The 22,851-nt window shown below is 33.5% G+C and overlaps 3 protein-coding genes and 1 long non-coding RNA gene across 7 annotated transcripts in view; 3 read left to right on the forward strand and 1 right to left on the reverse strand.

Annotated features, from left to right (window-relative positions):
- LOC105453282 overlaps positions 1–22,851 on the forward strand; it is a 146,419-nt gene that overhangs the window by 38,046 nt on the left and 85,522 nt on the right. The gene's annotated exons all lie outside the window — the stretch shown is intronic.
- On the reverse strand, positions 141–9,993 carry LOC105453281 (aromatic-L-amino-acid decarboxylase). The gene is made up of 11 exons (XM_011695088.1): positions 9,837–9,993; positions 5,997–6,093; positions 5,488–5,608; positions 5,182–5,295; positions 4,690–4,809; positions 4,419–4,548; positions 2,460–2,608; positions 2,033–2,144; positions 1,745–1,953; positions 1,408–1,608; positions 141–1,168 (listed from the first exon to the last, which is right to left on the reverse strand). The coding sequence occupies exons 2-11, from the start codon at positions 6,074–6,076 to the stop codon at positions 962–964; spliced, it is 1,443 nt and encodes a 480-aa protein (XP_011693390.1). The 5' UTR covers positions 6,077–6,093; positions 9,837–9,993; the 3' UTR covers positions 141–961.
- LOC105453280 lies at positions 15,483–17,723 on the forward strand. Of its 3 annotated transcripts, none has more exons than XM_011695086.1 (5): positions 15,483–15,807; positions 16,022–16,417; positions 16,654–16,752; positions 16,969–17,147; positions 17,578–17,723. In XM_011695086.1, exons 2-5 carry the CDS (start codon positions 16,166–16,168, stop codon positions 17,645–17,647), a joined length of 600 nt encoding a protein of 199 aa, XP_011693388.1. In that variant the 5' UTR covers positions 15,483–15,807; positions 16,022–16,165; the 3' UTR covers positions 17,648–17,723. The 3 variants fall into 3 exon arrangements, with proteins under 3 accessions (XP_011693388.1, XP_011693387.1, XP_011693389.1); XM_011695085.1 differs by having other exon boundaries at positions 16,034–16,417; XM_011695087.1 differs by lacking the exon at positions 17,578–17,723 and having other exon boundaries at positions 15,484–15,807; positions 16,034–16,417; positions 16,969–17,173.
- On the forward strand, positions 18,046–19,849 carry LOC105453279. Of its 2 annotated transcripts, XR_974847.1 has the most exons (5): positions 18,046–18,423; positions 18,520–18,618; positions 18,735–18,889; positions 19,060–19,486; positions 19,656–19,849. XR_974847.1 is itself a non-coding variant. In XM_011695083.1 (4 exons), the coding sequence occupies exons 1-4, from the start codon at positions 18,190–18,192 to the stop codon at positions 19,217–19,219; spliced, it is 648 nt and encodes a 215-aa protein (XP_011693385.1). In that variant the 5' UTR covers positions 18,046–18,189; the 3' UTR covers positions 19,220–19,849. The 2 variants fall into 2 exon arrangements, 1 of the variants encoding a protein (XP_011693385.1); XM_011695083.1 differs by having other exon boundaries at positions 19,060–19,849.

A 22,851-nucleotide genomic window follows, 5' to 3' on the forward strand; every position in this document is an offset into this window, starting at 1 on the left:
ATACACGCATATCGCGTTTTGTAACATTTATAATGTATTATATATTGAGTTTTGCACCATGTGTGTGACACCCGCATACCAAAACTTTGTGCCCAGTGCAACTTCAACTCGTTACATAATAAATTATCTTTTTACATTACACATTCGGTGGTGTATAAATGTAATATATATAAATCGCATAATAACATGTGCATAAGTAACAGTATAACAAGTATCACGCATTCAACTTAAGGCAACGTTTTCATATTATATTCACGTTGAACACTTAGTGGAATATAACTTTAATGATATATATAATTCCACAGCTATATATATTTATAATAATAGAATATTTATATTCGTTGCTTAATGAAATGTAAACGTGAATATATATAGATAGAAAAAACTAAAATTTGTAGAGAATATAACTGTTTGAGAGATTGCGAAGTTTTTAATAATTTTTTCCGTTTTGTAAATTATTAAATTACATCAGCATACAATATAATACTTTATTAAAGTAACTTGCTCACACGAAGCATTGAAATATATTATTCATATATTTCGTATATATATTCGTATATATATAAATTATGTCAAATTTAAATTCTTTTTTATCATGCAATGATAAAAAATTGATTTAATCATTTTATCAGCTATTATTCGTTGTGTAACTTGTTAATTTTCAATGAATCTCTGATTAATGAAGTCATAATGTCTGCCAAATTGGAATGCATTAAACATTATCGGCAAACAAAGATCTGCATTCTTGAAATATTATTTAATCGCTCGTAGTACAAAAATTTTTGCAAAAATCATAATTTTGGGTCCCACACAATTGTCTGATCGCCCATAATCACTCGCCGCTTTAGCCTATTTGGTCCTCGCAAGAGCCGCTGGGTGCAACAGGAAATACTTGAAACTAAGATTGGTTGCAAGTGGCAGGCGCCAACGACCTGCAACCGCGAGCTATCTGAGCGCGCCATCACTTCGAGATCGATTGCTCTTCGAGGATCTCGCTGGCTCTCAGCTTGATCTCCTTCCAGGAATACTGTATATCCTTGCTCTCGCTGAATCGAGAGCAGACAGCGAGTCGCAGGAAGTACGTGTCCTTTATTTTCGACGGGACGAGATGGATATTTCCTGCGCCGTTGATTCTCTTTAACAGAGCTTCATTCAATTCGTTGGATCCCTATAAATCATTATGAAATTAGTTCTGCTGTTTCCTTTATGCTCTTACAAAAATGATGCGCGTGATTATTTTTTATCGTCGCTCAATTAATCGTTTTCAATTAGATGTTCTTCCATTAATTTCAAACTTAACAAAAATTATGAATATCTTTTTTAAATGAATGTGATATTGAATATATATACGTATATTTGTCAAAAAAGGCTCTTTTGCAAATATGCTTGCGAGTGTATTCGGCTTACCTTCAGTCGGAAGCAGACCAGTCCCATGAGAACTTCGCCCACGATTTCGAAGCGAGGATCGGTGAGGACTAGTGCCTCGAATTCGTGTGCTTGAGCGACATGCGATCTGATATGCTTTTGAAGGTTCTCGACTCCATAGAGTCTCAGTACGAACCAAAGTTTCAGAGATCGGAATCTGCGCCCGAGTGGAATCTGCCAGTGCTGTAACGAAGTACACTCGGATCGATTAGCGAGATTATTTACAAATTATTATTTAAATTGCAAAAATTCGACACAATAGCAATTTAATGAAAAATTTCAATAAACTCTTAATAGAGCATAATTTTTATACAGCTACCCTATAATCCGGTGCTGAGCCCTGCATATCGTGCTTCAGGTACAAAGGATCGACATTGAAAGCGTTTATAACGTATGTCGGATTCTTGAGCCACATGGCAGAGCAGTCGAAATTAACTAACATCCATTTGTGCGGGTTGAAATTGAACGAATCTGCCATGTCGATGCCTTTCATTAAATATCTAAATTCCGGGCACATAAAAGCGGATCCTGCAATCAAAGGAATTTGTTTTATGGATAAATGCTTAAAAGTTTTATTACTTTTTTTGCAAAATAAGAGAATTTATACCAGCATAAGCAGCGTCCACATGCAACCAGATGTCTTCACGATTTGCCACAATGCCCATTTCATCGAGACGATCAAAGGCGCAACTAACAGTAGTACCCAAAGTAGCGACGGCCTATGATAAGAAATCAATTTATATTATAATGTCTAAAGTATACTGACTTTTTAATAATTTATTTATTTATTCTAATTAAAATTAGTTTCTCTCATTTCTCATTGATGTTATAACAAATATATTGCATCATGAAATTTCTCGAAAGATTTTTTTTGGCATATTATTTTGTTATACACAAATATTTATTTAATATTATCTCACATATTTACATGGTGTATTGAATTTCTTTTCTGCGGTTTCATTCTTCTTTAAAGAAATGAAAAATGGAAATGATGCATTTGATTGATAGAGGAATATCGTTTAAACTGGACTTACGTAAAACGGTATAAATCCTTGCTCCTTATCCTTTGTGATTGCCTCGGCAAACGTATCGCCGCGCAGCCTGTATTTTTCATCGACCTCCAACTGTCTGAATTTCACTCCACCGAGAAGCCCAGCGCGTTCAACCGAACTATGTGCTTGGCCTAAAAAAAAAAATCCAATTTGGTCATGTATTTTTTGCGATTACTTTATTATAATTATTTGATTTTCCAGAAATATACACGGAAAGAACAATTTTGCTGGATCTAGAAAATAATTTTTGTTCAATAATCAAAATAATTTTGTTGGAAAGTCAAAACGATTGCTAGAATATCAAAATGTTTTTTAGCAACGCCTATTATTTTTAACTTTCCAACAAATTATTTTGATTATTAAACAAAAATTATTTTCAGATCTGTATTTAGCAAAATTTTTAGATCTTTCAACAAAATCGTTCTTTCCGTATATAATATTGCTTTGAAACGTGTATGTTGAAGAACACATATTCTTCAATCATTACATCATTACCTATTATACAATTTATGTATATATAATCGATATTTATATATTTAATGTTTATTTGAAACTATAACTTGTATTTGTAAAATTTATTGTAAGGTGTGCCTACTAATTTAAACAAACATCTTTATTTTTTATATATTGTTTTTCAACAAGACACGTAATGTCTCATAGAATGTTTGAAGAATAGAAGCTCTCTTGTGGATACCGACGAAATTATCGGTTTTATCTTCAATCGCCGTTATTACGCAAAAAAGACGTAAAAAATTTCCCATTCTTTTAGAACAATAGCGGCTCGTTGATAATATCGTTCCGCTCGAAATTTCTAATCGAAAAAACATTGTGACTATTGTTCGTAGCGGATAATACTAGAAGAATTCTGGAAAATTTTTTTTTCACCTTTTCATTTCAATGAAACGCGAAAATATTATGAGCGTTGAGAATAGCAGAGAAAGTTCGGCCTGAAATATAACTGGAGCGGTTATTACGAGTTGCCATGGCGACAAAGTGCTGCTTGATGAAGTGCCGTGAACCCCCATACTCACCCTATCGCACTCCATCCCTCTCAACCCCTCTATTCACATGCCTTCGCAGTGATTGCGCTCGGTCACTGAAAGCGACCGGACACTTTTCAGCATTATATCTATGCGCCCCGAGGTAATGCAATGAATACGAATAAAAAATTGCTATCAAATTAGTAATACATTGCGATTATAATTCAAACCTTTAATTGCGCGATTGTATAATACATTGAAAAGTTACAATCTATTGGTGGCCGGAACAAATATCTTCGCAAATAAATTAATGCATTTATTATTTTTGTTTTATTCTAATAAAGTGAATTTTTTTTATACCAATGCTACATTAAATATTTTTTTAATAATCAAATTTTTTTGAAATAATACTGTTATAAAGTTATTCATTTTATATAATACTTTTCGTTCGTTATAATAATTACATATATTTAAAAACCTAATAATAAATTAAAATATTTTATATATGAATAATATAGGTATTATAAATTAATTTATATATATTTATAAACAATTATCGTAACAATATTTTTAAAATTTAAACATTCTTTTATTTTTAATTGTGTCTTTATTTCTTTATAAAGCTTAACTGCGTCTGATTGTTATAGCTCATTTAACACTCATCGAGATACATGTCATAGTTCAAGTGTTTATTTAAAGTCATTGAACCGTACGTCACACTTGACGCTCATTGTTGTACGCTGCTTCTTTACTCTTGATAAAGATAGACAAGAACTGATTGATGAAGAACACTTTATGTAATTCGATACTCTGAATGTAGCGTATAAATTCGTTTTTGGTTGGAGAAATTGTTTGATATTATAAGAGTTATTTCATTACTTGACCAAGATTTCGCTGATTTCTTGTAAGTTTTCGCATATCAGTGTCAGATATTGTAGCAAAATGATTGTAGTATACTCACAGGAACAGTATGCGACTAGTTTGCTGACGATTTCGTTTTCCGTCCAATCGGGATGCTGCTCTTTAACTTGCTTTATCTTCTTGGCCTTCGCGCCTAGTAACGCTACCAAAGTGGCTTCGCTAGCAGTGCCCTGTAGGTGAAAATTATACTTTAAACAATGGTTAAGACCTTCTTTGTCTTCAAGAATGTCAATCATTTCTGACTATCTCTTATCCAGATATCCAGGTATTTTTTTATAAATGTAACGCTATTTGTAAAAAATGTCGTTTACCTGAATGACGCCACCGCCTTTCCCACCGCTGCAGGCAAGAAATTCTTTCGGCAAGTTTAACATTTTTCCTAGCCAATCCAGTACGATTACTTCTAATTCCGTACAGGCGGGACTCGCGATCTAGAATTTAGATTTAGATTTAGATTTAGTATCAAAAGTGTATAAAAGAATATTTTCAATGTTCTAATCTTAGCGCACGATATATTTTCTCGCTTTATATCATTTTCAATTTTTCACAAAATTAGCAACATATTTTATTTAAAAAAATGATTTTATTATTGTTAATATTATTTCGACTTTTATCTATCTGTCACACAGGAAAGCTTTTATTATTGTTAAAGATATAAACAAAAATCTTATACTATACTACAAAACGTTAAATGACGCATCAAGATTCCAAAGCGTGAAAAAGCGTGAAGCTTATGATAATTTAATTATTTGAAATTAATAAAGCATTTGCATTTTTCAACTGCAAGTTTTTTTTATACTTACCCACGTGAATCCAATGCACGCGATAGCTCCGCTTAACATATCGGCCAGAATCGAGGGATACGATTGCGCAGTGGGAAAGTATGCGTGGAATTTTGGACTGTGCCAATGAGTGACCTAAAAAATTTTAATTTATTTCTTAATTACTTATGACGAAATCGAAGATACCGACGATAAGATACTCCAGTTTTTTTTATTTTAGTATCGTTATATTTCTTTTTGCGGTTACGCGTGCGAGTCAGTCGTTACTACAATCTTTTAATAGATCTATCATTTTACGATAGTTTGTGGCATTTAGAAATCACTTACGCCCGGCATTATTACTCTTTCGATATCGGCCATTATATCCTGCCATTGTTCCGGAGTTTGTGGTGCTTCGGTTGGCAAGAGGGGTTTCAAGTATCCTGGCTCCACCGTAGGCAAGACTCTCCTGGAAATTTTTGAAATTTCTATACATGAGATATTTGTATGAAAGATACAAAACATATAATAGAGTATTATACACTGTTAAATCTATAGTTTTAAACTGAACCTTATTTAAGTCGCCACTGCTCCTTAATAAATAGTTATTTTTTACTGAAACAATGGAGTTAAATAATTTAAAACAATTCAAATTTAACCCAAAGGGTTAAATTCTATTGTTTTATTTAAAAGTAATTATATCGTTTTAGTTAAAAATAACTATTTATTAAGGAGGAGCAGTGGCGACTTAAATAATGTTCAATTTGACACAATAGATTTAACAGTATATATTTAATATACAGATTCATCATCAAGCAATTTCTTGATTTTACGACGTTTTATCACTTTTTTTTTACCTTTCTCTAATATTTTCTAAATAATTTGCGATGTACTCCGCCATCTCCTTGGCGTAATCCTTGAAGCTATCGGCATCCATGATTTGTCTTCTTCAACCTATAATATTGAAAGAGGATTATTACGGAGATGTAACAATACATTAAACAAATCCATTCGATTAATGCTGTTGTGCAGCAACGTAAGTGGAGTAGGTGCGGTTCTCCAGTATCCTTGGCATGTCAATAAGCACGAGCGCTTTGAAATAATGTACGAATGTCACACGTGCCATTCTTGTTTATTTTTTTTTTAAGCCCGAGCGTTTATCGAAAACTACATCTAATAGAAAATTATAGCGATCGCATTTCCGCATGTTACGTGACGAGAATCGATGCAAATTGATTGTAAGGACTAAGAATCGATGCAAATCATCTATCTTGTTATCGAGATGACCGTGACAATTTATAGAAAGCGTGTGAAACGGTTGAAGTTGTTTTGCTAGGCTTTTCAAGGATGTGTGTTAATAAAAACAACGATTTCAGATAAAAAGAGAAAGTGACACTACGACGAGTGGTGCATTAAAACAGGTAAAGGAGTTAAAGCGCGGAAATTGCATGAGGATGATACTATCAAGAAGTTGCATAAGCATATGCTAGACTTAATATAATTTTAATAAGTGGAATGGGGTTAAAATTATCTTAATAATTTATTACCTTTTAATAATTTATATCGGTCGAAGACGAGATAAGAAATATGAACGTTATCATTAATGTAAAGATGACAATATTTTTTAACATAGTTTCTTTCGTTAACTGTTAAATAATACAGTACATTATTTTGTAAATGATTAGCAGTTTTATTAATTCTTGGTGAATCTAATAATAGTACTGCTTTTAGGAAAAAAAAAAATAGATCTGTAGCTTCTTTTGTTTTGTTTTATACATAACGTTTTATTATTTGTTTTAACAAAGAAGTTGATATCTCAGATTACCGCGTAACTTAAAAAGGATAACGTCGCTACTTGCGTCAATTCGAACATCCTACTTTCTATACCCTTTTTCCAAGAAAAAATTTATGACGAAAATGCGTATGTACGGTAGTAAATACGTTTGGCCTTTCGAGCGAAATGTTTAATAGGCATCGGCAATTGACGTAGAGCCAGTGACGTGGGTCTTGAGAAACTCGGCAGGTGAGGGAGATTCATATATGTGTCTATGTTACCAGATAGAATGTCCACTCGCGAGAGATCGCGAGAGCGGTGGGAGAAGGACAACGAGATCGAAAGAGCGGTCGCGACGATCGGTAAAATCGCCTTCGCGTAGAGAAGTAAGAGTGAACTCGCGAGTTTATAATGACCATGACTCATTTTCATGGAGCTGGTTTCGTTCGAGTCGCCGCGCTTGCCGCCGCCCGTCGAAGCGCGCGATTTTGTCTGCTACGGTCTTTTACCCACTCGCTCTATGACGTACCTACTCGCGCAATACGATGATTGCAATGTGATTTTTTTTTGTTTATGAAATGTTGCTCACGGTAGAAGGAAGTTGAATTTTAATAATCAGTTCCTAAGCGATGCCATCGCGCGATTTGCATGTACATACCAATAAGATATCTATGCAGATTTATACGTCACAGAATAACATTGCTCTCGTTCCGGAATGTTGAACGTTACTTTAATTACAAACGGTAAATATCTTGATGATTGATATGAAAAAGAGAGTAAGAGTCAACATATTATTATTCTTCCATTGTCGTCGTTGAACTACTTTGCAAAAGAATATTATTACCGCGAAGGAGATATTTGAAAATATGGAATAATTTATTAGGAGGACGTGCTATTTACATTTATACGAGATTAAAATATCTTCTACTTGACTTCTCTTTCCCAAATCCCGAATTAGTAAAATTAAACTTGTTAATTAAGAGTTTGCTCATCAAGAATATTAACTATAGACATGGGAAAAATAAAATACGAAAGAATAATATTGTTGCATTCGTTACGAGGATACTCGATTTAAAAGATAATAATCAATTGCTTTCGAAACACATGAGGAAGAAGAAAACGAATGACAAACGTAAAGAAACGAATGACTCCACGCGATAGAGGAAATTCCGCGCGGTGGTCAGGGAATCCCCTTTGACGGGAGTCCCTGATCGCTAGAAATATTCTGATATCAGCGAATGTTTTCTTGAAAGAAAAGTATAAGCGCGCGCTTTCCGCGTCAGTAATTAGAAGGAATTACAAAATTATCAAGCTGTTTGTACTCGGGTTATCGTAAAGCCATCGCAATATATTTGAATCGACGACGCGACGTTTCGCTAGATAGAATAATTCTCGCGAGATAATTTTACACACAGCGACAATTGACATACGTTTATGATTTTTAATTCGATCGTATTTTACTAAAGAAAATATCTTTTTTTTAGTGATTAACTTATATATCTCGCGTCATGTATTTAAAACTTAATTCATTTAGATATTCAAAGATTGATATTGCATTATAGAAGCATCTGTATTTCGTAATGTGAAATATCTACCATAATCAAAACCAATCGCTGTTTCTTTAAATTCCAAAGACAGTTTAGCGAGATATTGAAGCCAAATGTCAAGCTAGACATCGCCTTTTAACACTCACTTTTTAAACAAATATTTAAGTATTTAATGTATTATTTAATTTTTTTTAGGAATTAATTATTGGTACACATAAATATTGTCGTCACAGAGAAAGTTTGATTGACGAGATGACATCAAACTGCATATAATATTAGCAATAATTTCTGATAAGGGAAAGATAGCGTTAACTTATCGTCATGTTGAGATAATGTTACATACAATTAGTTTATCTAGCGATTATTGATCTCTCGGTTGATGTGTTTTCTCCGTGATACTGATCAAAGCGATAATGAAAATCTCAAAAATGATAAAAAAGAAAATCTTGTGCAAGTGCACTGTGGGAAGTGAATGAAACCAATCGAAATGTACTCGCGCTAAATTTATATGTGGCTCTTAAATATAGCACGCGTCGAAAACGTTACTCTTATTTGTACAATTATTCAGCACGGCAATTCCTATTAATACGCCAATAATGACGCGCTAAAAATAGCTCTCGCAATTATTAGATATAATCTTAAAATACTCATTCGATTTTTTCCTCCGAAATTTAATCATTGTGTTTGAAAAGCGTGACAGATTAATTTAACGAGCTAATGCGATCAGCGAGCTTTTCGATCGGACTATGTCGGGACGAAAGCCGTAACGAAGCGAAAGCTTAATAATTAGTTTTGGACACTCTGTGCGCGTTTAGAGGCTAACAAGCGCTATTAAAGTTCACTCCTTGACGTCAATTATGGGACCTTCGAAATCCTAAACAATCTTGGTCTCCAAGTCACTCGATCTTTCATCTAACAGGCTAAAATATGTACCTACTTTATCTTACATTAAGAATCAATCTTTTGTATAAAGAAATTTTATTATAAATTATTGCAGTTATACATACTGCAGTTGCAGTTATTACGTTTTGCAACTGTAGAATAGAAACTTCTACGTCTATTCTATCGATTTTTTAAAATTAACTTTTAATATTAATAGAAATTACGTTTTTTTATAGTAATATACATCACAAATTGCTGCAGTTTGTTACTTAAATACAGCAGCATGAAAATTGAAAATATGACGACACGACGATTTATTTAGCCAACAAATTTTCCTTTCACTAGCTCCCAAAAATTATCTTAAATACTACAAACATATCTGCAACAGCGATTAAAATTCTATTCGTCTCTAAAATGTAAGAAATACTTTGAACAAAAAAAACGGAAATACAAATAAATTTCGCAGATGAAGATTGAATTGATATTCGACTCACGTTTGAAGCAATGCACGAACCTCTGGCGATTCACTGTGCAATCCTTTTTGACAGCGACGATATCCACGTGTCGGTGACGATTCCGCGAGCTGGTTGAGTGCTGCAACGCGACCGGTGCTCCACGACGAATTGCCGCTCCATCCGCGTCGTGCCGCGCTTTATGTAACTCCCCACCTCTTTGTCGTTCACCGGAGATGCTGTCCGACCAATCGGGATCATGTCGCACTCGCACGTCGAGATTCGCTCGCCTCGTCGTAAATACCACGGTCGAAGATCGATAACGGATACGTGCAGATCGATATCATCTGGTCACTCGGTTAGCGGCGGTCGTATAAGTGGCCGGACGCGTTATAATTTTTGCGCTGCCCGTGACAGCAAGTGCAATTTAGTTTTACCTGCCCCGTCCGTGTGCGTCCGCTTGTTCGACGTCGTGACTAATTACCGGTTGTTAATTGAATAGATAATAGAGCCTCTCTGAACTGTGGAATAGCTATTTTAAAATTTCAGTTTTACGTTTCCGGCATTATTTGTAACTTTAACGCGAAAAACGTGTTATTGTGTCCAAATCTTAACACGTCGTTTTGTTTGATAGCAGATCTGTCAGTTCGTTGTTGCAAGTGAGCTGTTGTGAAACCCATTTTATGCTTCTCAATTAACGTTGTCGATGTCAAGGCAACGGCATCATTGCGTTAGGGAGACGATATCGCGAAATTGAGCGAGAGGCACAGGGACGTCCTGCGAGGTAAAATTAGGACGCTGCAGCCGTTTAAAGCGACATCACTTATAATTTCATTACGAGTGCGAAATCAAGGAAGCATTCAGGCGGTAAATCGAATTATTCCAGATAAGCGCAATCCTAGTTTTCAGTCCCGACTGTCGCTTTACGCACGCTTGGTGTTGCCGACACGAGATCTTGGGCAATTTGATCTAGAAAGGAACCTTGTAGAAACGCGAAACATCTGTTCTTTCGCAATATTGGTAAACGAAGGTTATTCCTTCATGGAAAATTCAATATAAAAGAAAGCCTCGATTCGATATTGTTGAATTCTATATGCATCGTTCTTTTGTTTCATTATTTTTTTTACAGTTATACAAAAATTAGTTTTGATCGATGAAAGGACATATTATTGTGGGCTCCGTTTCTTCTTTCTGATATAATTCTAATAATTATGAGAGGAATTTTATGGGATTATCGATCTTGTGAGAGAAGACGCACAATCATCTAAATACTCACAAATTTGCACATTAACACGCGCGTGTAAATGAACATTTACACTGTTAAATCTAGTGTCAAATTTAACCTTAGTTAAGTCGCCACTGCTCCTACTTATAACTTAATAGTTATTTTTAATAGTTATAATACTTAATAGTTATAACTAAATAGTTATTTTTAACTAAACCAGTGGGGTTAAATAATTTAAAACAGTTCAAATTTAACCCAAATTTGGGTTAAATTCCATTGTTTTATTTAAAAATAACCATATTATTTTAGTTAAAAATAACTATTTATTAAGGAGCAGTGACGACTGAACTAAGGTTAAATTTGACACTATAGATTTAACAGTGTATGACACTATTATGAAATTGTTTAGGATATTTATTATATAATTTGCGTTTATTACATAATTGCATTTGAATCGAAAATAATTGTCCACGCAATAGATTTTTTCAAACTCTATATATACATATGTGGCGATCGTGAAACGCGAGAGCTGTGCGTCGGCTTTCTGCTAAAGATCCAGAGGTTTCGAATCCACCCAGAACAAAATATAACTTTAAATTGATTTTAATCGATTTAAAAAGCGATCGCCACCTCTCGGAAGACAAAGGCAAATCACTGAGAGTAACTTTGCCCAGGAATATCTTTTTTAATAGGCCGTTCGGAACGGCGTTAATATTGTAAATCTCATATATCTACGAATATATGGTGAAGAGATTGCCACACGCTCCGACAAGTGTATGGCACGCGAAGAAGAATATATACATATACATAGACATGTAATATATAGAAATATGTAGTCAAGATAATAATCTTCGTATTAAGATTTGGAACAATAACACATTTTTCGTGTAAAGTTACAAATATACCGGAAATGTAAAACTGAAATTTTGAAATAGTTTCCATAGTTCAGAGAGGCTCTATTATCTATTCAATTTAACAACCGGAAATTTCTACATATTTATTACGCATTCTTTTAATTGTTATTACTGTTACATTTTACAGATATAATATACTAGATAATAATAATAGATATATAAAATTTTATATACCTACGTTATATGTATATTTATAAATATTTGAATTTTATGACAAAGTTACTAAAATATTGCTTAAAGTAATATCTTTTGTTATTTTTACAAATTCTATTTGCAACCTACCTCAAAACTGCAAAATGTCATCTTAAATGCAAATTTATATTTGCAAACGTAATCAGAAAATTTTGTTATGCTTGAATAAATTGTTTTATTGTTTTTTATTGTCTTACATTTACATATACTTATATATATTTATTAATGAATATTAAATCGCAATTAAGCTAAATAGACGGGACAACGCCATAAACAACGTACGAGAACTGATCGTATAATTTTCCAATGATTGAAGATTTTATTGTAGTAGGATTGATCGGGAAATCCCCTCTGGCGGAAAATGTTAATTCGCTTGATACGCAGGAACATGAGTCGATAATAATCTCGAAGCGGCTCGGCATGAAAACGCGAAGAAAGTAAGAAACGGCGTGTACTCGAGGAAAGTCACTTCCCTCTGCCCGAAGAGCAAAAAAGAGGGATGAAAGTCGCTCATGAGAGTAGCTCCTCTCCCCGAGGACTCTCGTTCTGTCGGATTTCCCTCTTTAACCTGCCGCGCGCGTGCCGCCGTCTTCTTCGCTCTTTTTCCTCTTTTATGTTTTATTGCCGCGCTCCTTGCGCATCGAAAGAAGTCGAAACGAATGTACTTTTCTTCCCGATGCACTGTGCCGTCGTCATGGCTACCTCGTTAGATCGGCTCGGCGTAATCGCCGGGACTTTCCGGGAATGTGTCGCGAGTCATATTGGGCCACTCTCGCGTCAGAGACTTCAGCCGAGTTGTATCTCTGACGTCAAGAGCCGCTCGGCGTTAAGGAAGGTATAATTTGTAGCAGATAGCACGGAGAAAGACGTCCCTTTCAATCCCGATTTCTCGAAAAGTAATTTGGTTTTTACGTGCTGACGTCGCAGTGAGATAATCCTGCTTTAACGGATAGTTAGATTTAGCGGACAGACTATTATTATTATAAATAAAAAGAAGTAAATGAGAATATTCTTTTAACGGAAGACGTAGGCGAAAGGTTGTCTCGAAATAAGTATTTTTGGATTATATTGTATGTATATTTGTGTGTATTATACACTCCAAATCCAAGTGTATAAATCTGTAGTCACTTTTTACGCATTTATACGCGTGTTATATTTTTACACATTTGATCTGTGTTTTACACAGTTGATTGCATATTTTTACACGCTTAATTTGACAATAATATGTGTAAGCGTGTAAAAAAATATGCATTTAACTGTGTAAAACACAGATCAAACGTGTAAAAATTTAGACTTACATACTTGGACTTGCAGTGTATTATCTCTATTCTACTACACTTTATTATAGTGTTATCAGAAAATTTTATTTAGAGCCCTTACAACATTATATTATGCTATAAAATCTATTTTACAAACGGAGAATGATGTTAAAAGTATCTCTATCTTTGTTAAGGAGAAATGTTTATTTAGAAGAAAAAGTTAATCTTAGAAAGAATTCGACTTTAATTTTATCTAGATGTAGACTTTTTTGTTCTTTTGTGGGAAATTATAACTTTACTACTACTTTTTCTACTTTCTCAATGATGATCTTGTCACCCTTAACTGTAATACGCATTTACGTAGCGAAATTGTCAACCGCATAAGGAACGGGGACAAAAGACAGGACAGATTGAAGAGACGGCAATTTCCTGGTGCTCTTTACCTAGTCGAGTGCCAGCTCTGTCCGAAGTTATTCAACCGTACCGTGTTCTGTGGAAGTGACGAGCTTCAACGTTGAATCCTCAGCTATTGTCAGAATTGTAATATGGGTACTTTGCCACTTACGTTGCATCCGTACGTCACATTTTTTCGTCTCTGTTTTTTTTTTTTTTTTTTAAGAGAAGATAAATTACGAAGCGATTTGCCGCAAGTATAATTAGAAGAAATTCCTTAATTCTCTCACGAGTTACCCTTTTGAATCACGGTAACAAGTACTTTGATGTGACCCAGAACTCCACGTGTTGCCAGTTAATGGAATACTCTTGTCCGCGTCTCCTTTCTTTTCAATCTCTCGATTGATTTATTCTCGTCTAATCCTCTTCATTCTTCATTTGAAGTGGAGATCGTTAATTTCTTCCGGATAAATATTAACGCTTATATACTTTAAAAAGATTAAAATTTTATTAAATGAAGTTAATGCAAAAAATCTGTAAGCGCATCAGAAATTAAAAATGCCAGGGCAATTCTTTTTTTAAAAAGACATTTTATTTTTTTTTAGGAAAAGTGCAGAAATATGCTCTTTCTCTATAATTTTTATACTACAGCCGCGTTTTTAAATAGCATTTACTTCTAATAGTGTCACATTAATTAAAAATAATTCTGATTAAAACAGTATTTTAAAATTTAAACAATTTACAATTGTAATTACGACGTGATAAAAGAATTGCAGTAAAGTTTTATATTTTTATGTTAAAGATTTTATATAAAAGACAATGCAACAGAAATACATAGAGAATTATATTAAAATTATACTAATATGTTAAGATAAGCACAAGTTTATTCCGTGACGAACGATATTTTCGTACATCAGATACATATGTATAACGATATTTCTACTGCTATTCTATGGTCTAACACTTTAACACTTTAATGAAGAGAAGCGGTCGTTTTTCTTCGCAACAGCCGCCACTTTCATCTGATAGCTGGATTTATCCTTTCCGAAACAATGGGACTCGTATTTCGCTTTCATACATAATGCATTGCATTTAGCGATAGCTTCCCAGCTCCTAAGAGAACGAATGGCGTTGAATAATAAAATCGACTTGTTGTATACTGATATTCCGAGTTAAGAGCACTGATGTCGGTGAAAGAAGAGAAAATGTAAAAAAATGATGATTAGAACATTTAATTCATATTGGAATTTGCAAGCTATATTTATCCAATATTTTCAATAATTATAGGTCACTACATTCATTAATGGATTACATTGGGGATTAACATGTATTTTAGAGTACAAGCTAAAGTTTATTTAGAAGAAATAGAATTAACTGGATATTTAATTAGAGTCTAAAATAAATCTGGCAATTAAAAAATTAAATTTTTTGTTCTGATAGCAAAGATAATTTAGTTAACATCACGGTGAATTTATTAAATCATCAACACGATTAATTTTAATTCATAGTATTAAATTTATTTAATTTAATATATTTATTTAATATTTAATTTATTTATTAACTGCGAATGGAAAATAGGAGCAATAAATTAACAATAAATGAGTGCTTAATTGTGGCACATAGTGCCACAACAGCACATAGTGCCGAACTTTCTTTTAGTGGAAGTACTAGATTCATAAAGGTAAATACTTTGTAAAACAGATGCATGAACGTCTTGATGTTTGCAGCATGATAGAATAGTTTTATAACCTAAGTACTCGATACGTGGACATCGCGATAATAATAGTGCAATGATAAATTAACAGTTCGAGCGAGAGTCACAATTATCTGTATCGACATTTAACGCTGATGAAAAGGTACAAGACCATACAAGATATCAAGTATTCGTGTATCTGTCATTCGTGCATCTGTCATTATCGCCGATGTTAAAAATGAAATATTAACCAAAGATATTCGCATTTAATCTAAAAAACTACGTAACTCTATAAAATCACCACTCTTTTATAACATCGTTTTCATCACAATGCGAGGTATGTTTTACAATAAATTAATTTAATAATAGCGATAAACAATCTATGTTAATATTGTTCATCTTATTCACTTATCTATTAATCAATACGTAGAATATTTTTTTTTTATTCGTATTATATCCAACTATACATATAATAAACAGATTAATTAAAAGCAAACACTTTACAGAAAAAGGAAAATTGGTTTTTTACGGAATAATGTTTTTCTTAAAAGTGTTTTCTTTAGGTTTAGCCTATCCATCTTGCGACTTTGATCTGAAATCGTAGTGAAATAATTGTGAGGAAAAGGCACACAAAATAGGCAACGGAATTTCTTTAAAAAAGTTTTTCGTAAAGAAAAAGTGTGTGTTAACTCGAGATGGAAACTGTGAAATACTACGCAAATTTCATAGATCCTCACTGGATTGCCGTAGTGGCGACAGGATTATATACGCATCTGCGACAAATTTGCATAATTGGTCTGTGTTTCGAGGAGGAGAGCGCTTTGCCTTTCGATCCGTCATACGCATCGATACTCTTTGTGTTCTCGGTTTTGTGCCTATTAGCGGAATACAGACTATGGCCTATAACTCTTAAAGAACCACCGATTCAGCTGTTATACATTTACGAAGTGAGCCTTACTGATGTCATTTAAAAATTTTCTTAAAGCTAATATAAGTAAAAAAACAAAAATAATATTTTCATGTATTATTTTTTTTTGGCTAAGTAATGTAGAAGAATAAAATATAAAGTGTAAAGTAAGAATCGGATTAAGATAATTACTCGAACAAGAATTTTATCGATACGAGCAGCAGTAATATTAAATTGAACAATAATATTATTTCGAAATTAAATTTTACCGTGTAGATGTTAATAGCTGCATTGAGCACGAACTTAGCGATCCATATGGTATGGATACCGATGATGCATGCAATTTTCTGTCTAACTCAAGAATCCAGCAAGTGGGTATGTAGCATTTTCACTAAACAAAAATATAACGCGTTGCCATAATTTTTTTAAATGAATTTTTATTTTATTTAATTTTTTAGCTCAAATTTTTTCGAAAAATTATTAACAGATTTTATTCATTAAATCACGTGAAACACGAGAAACGGAACTTTTGATGTATGGAAGTTACAAAATTCGAAATATTCTCGTTTTTCGATTTATATAATATTTTAGTTGTCATGGTTGAACAATGCTGTGGGTCTGGATAGCTACTCTTGGTTAATCTTTTTCGCGGACTACATGGCTAGAGATTACGCTGCCACGTACATGGCATTCTGCATGTCGTTATTGTCGTTCGTGTGGATGCTGGACGCCACCGAATCTCTGGACACGTTTCTGGACACGTGGAGCAAGTAGTGAATCCTGAAAAATCTTCAAATCTTATCCGCAAAATTGTCCGACATGTAATAAAATTACAAAGCAACTTATCTACATTCGTAAACATATATAAATTCTAATGAAAAGAAATTTTTTATTGATGCTGATTTTATCGAAATTTTCAATGCCACATAAAATTTAAATTTTTTAATACGTTTATAATGAGTGCAACTATCTCGTTACAATCTCTGCTCTCAGCAGAATGATTTATTCAAATGATCTTTGCAAAATATCGATTACGAACTTTGTAATGATTACTAAAGACTCGTGTTTTTAAAATTTAATTTAATCTTTACGTAAAAATAAAATTAATATAATATTTAATTAAATTTAAAGTTTTTTAATTAATTTAAGTTTAAAAGCTTGAACTATGATCTAATAATAACTCATTTTGTTTTTCGGAAGACGTTTAGAGTTCACGAAGATAAGACATCCTAAACGCAAAAACAAGAGGGTTACCTTCAACCTGAAGTGACTCAATCATTTTTTTATAAACTCTGTCAAATGAACCCTATAAAATTTTTAAAGTTATAATTTCTCCTAATCTGTTACATTTTTATATTGTATATGTCTTTGTGTTTAATAAATATTTATGCTTGTAATATTTTCTAAAATTACCATTGTGTTAATCATCTACATTGCATTTTGCATTACATAAATATTTACAGAAATTTAGAGTTTTTATTTTATTGATTTAATTTTGAGGTGAAATAGAATTTATAAAAAAATCATACTACGAATTTGAAGTATTGTTTCATGAGTTTACTATTATATTTTATGGATCTACTGTATTATATTATATTTTTTTAGGCGAATATATATTTTCGCGCTTTTAAATTTTGATAAAAATTATTATTTTAGAAAACTTTTATACATTCGACTTGACAAATTGGAAGTTACTAGACCAACTTCATTGCAAATGTCATTAAAAACATTTCTTTTCCTCTCATAATTGGTGACAATCTATAAATTAAATCTGAATGGCTAAATTGCGATTATTTAGTATCGTTCTCCAAAATGGCTCGATTATCGTGTACGATATGGGCATTGATGCTCAACACTTTAAAAATTCCGATTTTTCAAACGTGTTTTGCTGACGCTATGGAAGACGAATATGGTTATCCTCTGATATCAAGTCCGCCAATTACTTCTTTCTTAATTGCGACAAGTGTCTACATTATAATTGTCAATTCCACGCTATTCCCACCGTCTTTCCGAGAACCGAAACCTGTTTTTATGTGTTTGTATGAGGTTAGTGTGCCGCTAAATGTGCTAGTTGATCACTTCTTTTCCTTTATGTGTTGCTATGTTACTATCTTTCCTTGCTCTTTCTATTTTTAACTGCAGTTTCTAGTAACCGCGTTCTTCCTGGAATTTGCCATCGCATGCATATGGACGCCGATAGACGTACTCATCTTACGCACGTTACCAAAGAAAATTTATCCCGTAACGCAGTTTACCAATCTATTTTAATTTTTATATTATAATAGCACATTCGAATAATTGTAATCATTAATTTATTTATGTCAAATTTTATACTTACCGAAAACTAACGCGAGCAGATGCTTAGTCAAATGAAATTAGGAAACTCCGTTGAAATACTTCGTTCATTTAGTACACTTAAATCATTTTTGATGATTCTCACAAATGGAATAGCGGCAATGATTTTTCTGACTACTCTCCACGTTACAAGAACTGTCGATTGCAAAGATCTAACGTGAGTTCATAATAATTACATCTTATTACTATTTTTATTCTTATTACCATATTCTATTATTGTTTGCAAAATATTTTTGCAAATAATAATAGAATATGAATCTTAAAAAAAAAAACGACTGAGTTAAGCTGATGCCGCTTTTATGTAATGTAAATTAATTGAAAATTCAGGGATAAGGGAGTAACGCATTTCCTGTCGCACTTGGGAACGAAATTTTGGCAACGTATACGCAGCGAGTTTCCAGAAATTAAGAACAAGGAGAATAAATATCGTTATATCAATCGCAGAAATGGCCGTAGCAAGAATCGCGCGAACAATCGCCAGAGGTAGCGTTTGAATTGAATACCGAAGATCAGAAATTCGCGAGACGGAAGAATTAGACTTATTTAAAAATTCTAAATCTTTGTACGAATATTTATAACAAAAAATGTGGTACACCGATGTTGGTGTTTCGACAACTGGCGAAGGGTGGTAATATAATTCGATGGAAGAATGAAACGTACGCCTTTGTCATCTCGTCGACGGTTTTATGAAAAAGAAGGCATTTATTTCGTTCGAACTGAAGTGTAAAGTACAAATGGTATAGATAATATAGTGGTAATAATATAATAATTATAATCGTTAATAAATATCAATTCAATTAATAATACGGTGTGTCCCAGTATACTGCGGATTATTAATATTATTATTATTTATTATATATGGTAATTGTACTAACGGGATGTGTTCAGTGGCAGCGTTACATTATAATATGTATATCTTACAGTGATCTTCTTCTCGTATCTTTCGTCTCGTCGACCGACAGATAAAGTTGTCTCTCTTTGTAATAAATCTTACGTTTTACGAGCGTTAATTTCGCTGTGAAAGAACACTGTGATCCAGGACATTGAAAAGAACACCCCTCCTAAACGTTAAATTCCTCTAAATTGAGAGAATAAATTCAATAAATTATGTTTTTAAGTCTTTGCGTCTTGACTTGACACTTCATTCTTTTGCATCGCGATATATTCTAACAAAATAACCTTTATTCGATTTCCTCTGTGCAGAGGATATTGTTCTCGATTGCAATCGATGCCTTTTTCGCACCCTAAAAATCTAGGAAAAGAAACTTTTTAGTAGAATGAATAGAAAAATAGATTTCGTTATTGCACCGTTTTCGTTTAATTTTAATAAATTGCATAATTTTAATTTAATAACTTACGTAATATTTAATTTTAAACTAATCTTTTCAAATAAATAAAAATAGTTATTTATAGGGCCAATGTTTCACGAAAGAGCTGATTTATCAGAAACGGGAGGTGTTCTTTATTGTCTTTCGTAAGATGTGAAGCGGACTTTACCGTTTTTCTCTCTTCGTTCTTTTTTTCCTCATCTGTCTTTTATCCCTTTCAACTGAACGGAATTCGATTGTGTCAATTATGTACGAGTTTGCTCGCGCTCGGCCCTATAGTACCCCGCTTCTTACGAAGTGTACCTTTGTGCACGATTAGGCAGTGCTCAGAAAAAGTTGGGGATATGTGGGATGAGCATATAACGTCCTGTTTCCATTCCGCGACCGGAGGTCATTGAAGAGCGACCTCCCGGCAGCGAGAAAATGTAATGTAAAATATGAGATCTTTTTTAAAAGATTCCGTAAGTACGTACTTAGATGATAAAATTCACCCGTATTACAAATGGGATATTCGAACTTGATTGCCTTCGATTATAACGCCAATTTTTTTTTTTTGAAGGGGGGATTATACGCACGAACTAAGCAAGCATACAGACCTAATCTAATTTAACGACGACAAATGACTTTGAGCCAAATCCTTTAATATTAATTATATTAATCGCGACAATTGCATTGGAATGGACTTAAGGAACGTATCGTTATTTTTAGTTTCTCTTCTTCGAACAGTCGCGTGTTCCTCATTTCTTTTTGTCTTTTTAAATAAATTGCTTGTCTGCTCGAACATTTATCGACTTTTTGTTACTCGCGCGTCTCGTCATACATCTTCAATACCGTTCGTTAAATATAAGTACGATTGAAGTCGATCGCAAATGAAATCATCGTGAGCGTTTCTCTTGAGCGACAGTCACGCGGATTCTGTTTCCTGATTTGTTCATTCGTTTTAGATCTCACGTAAAAATCGAAACCGATATAATTGCCGAATGAGTTAGATTGCCAATATTGCAAGTATAGAAGAAAGATATTTTATTAACTCTTTTAATCTCTTGTCTAAGTTTGTGAATTATAATTTTTTATAATATAAATTAATTTGAGTAAATATTTTCATGTGTCTATCGAAAAATTATGTTATTAAAAATGTACAACTCAAGCAGATTGTTTAAAAGATGTTATAAAGATATTTTAAAAGAGTCGTGAGGTATTTATAGAAGAAATACTGAGATCTTTCGAATCTGTTTTAGATATCTGTTTTAGATATCTCTTCTAAATACCTTCCCAAGCTTTGTAAGATGTCGACAACGAGATATCGGTTTCAATCTCTGCATTTTTTCAACCCTCAGAGAATTTTAGATTCCGCTACTCTCTGTCATATATTTTCCGGCCAACGCGTTTTGAACGCGCAACATGTACTGCTTCTCAAAGCTATTACATAAAACGATCGAGGTGCACGGGTCGAGCGAATGGAAGAGTCTTCGAGCCTCGTCGATGTACGGCGATCAATCGCCATCGCGGATTTTTCTTTTCTTTTTAATCAAATTTGCACGCACCACAAAAGTGCAAACTTGATCAGTATGTCAGTTCAAGTATACAGTTAAGTACTAGTTAAAATCGATTTAGAATAATTTTTAATTCAAACAGTCGAGTGAATTCGATATTTAACGATGGCAAAAATTTTCCTGCAAACGAAATTGATTGATTCACTATCTCAAAAATAATAAGAAATCTCTGTTATTTCAATTGTATTTAAATTAGAAGGACGATATTTCTTTCTTGGTCCTTGAAATAAATGATCGATCGCGCCTCATCGACGTGTACACTCGCATAATTAGGCTGCCTGTCTGTGTATTTTTTTTTTCTTTTGCCACTGCACACACGCGACGCGCGCTCGCGCGCTACTCAATACAGTTACTTAACGATAATTCTTTCGTCCTCCAATAACCCCATTCAAATACTGTCTCTGCTTAGAATCTACTTGACGGGATCGAGTCGATGGCGGGAATGTCTGGAGAAACTAAGGGATCTAGGATGAACGACGGGATTCGATGAATAGGACGTGCGGGCACCGAGAGAGAGCATGATTTTTTTTTTTAAGAGATTCATTCTATCGTCTATACGAGTCTCATAATTATCCAAAATTTTTATAAAATGTAAAAAAATTTTCGAGGATCTTTTTAAGCTTCTCGAGTAAGCTGTCACCTTAAAATAGCTTTTAAATTTCGAAAAAAGATACATCTTTTTTTTCTATATTTGGCAGTCGGATGATTTAATTAAGTTACGAATGAAAAATAAATGTACGTCAAGTAAGTTCAAAGTTATGAACTACAAGGAAGTTGTGAATCAAAGACAAACAAAACAGAACTGCATCTATTGCTATACCGAACTTATTGCTCGAGATAGGATTATTGCTGTCTCGTAGTGCGCTGATGAAATTACGTTACATTCGTTGTAGTTCGAAAGTAGTTATCGCTATTCAAAAACTTCATCAATGAATCTTCCCACTAGATAATTTAGCATTTAACGGCTTAGGATCGTTTCATTGGACAGTCGTCGCTGCAACGACCATTATCGCCAACGACGTTACGCTGCAAAAGAAGCAATTGTTACAAATCCGAACGGAACAAATGTCGAGGAGATATCGCCAGCATTCGAAAAAATTTCTCTCTCTCGCGAATACATTCCTCAGGCTTATATATTCTTTCAGACTTTCGCTTCGTTGGGTCGCGTCGTCGCGCTCGGTGCTCGCACAGTCATTGAGGAACGACGCGATTGTACGCGAGAGGGGCGAGAGGAGGAG

Source organism: Wasmannia auropunctata, unplaced genomic scaffold (assembly GCF_000956235.1).
Source record: "Wasmannia auropunctata unplaced genomic scaffold, wasmannia.A_1.0 LD336000.1, whole genome shotgun sequence".
NCBI lineage: Eukaryota > Metazoa > Arthropoda > Insecta > Hymenoptera > Formicidae > Wasmannia > Wasmannia auropunctata.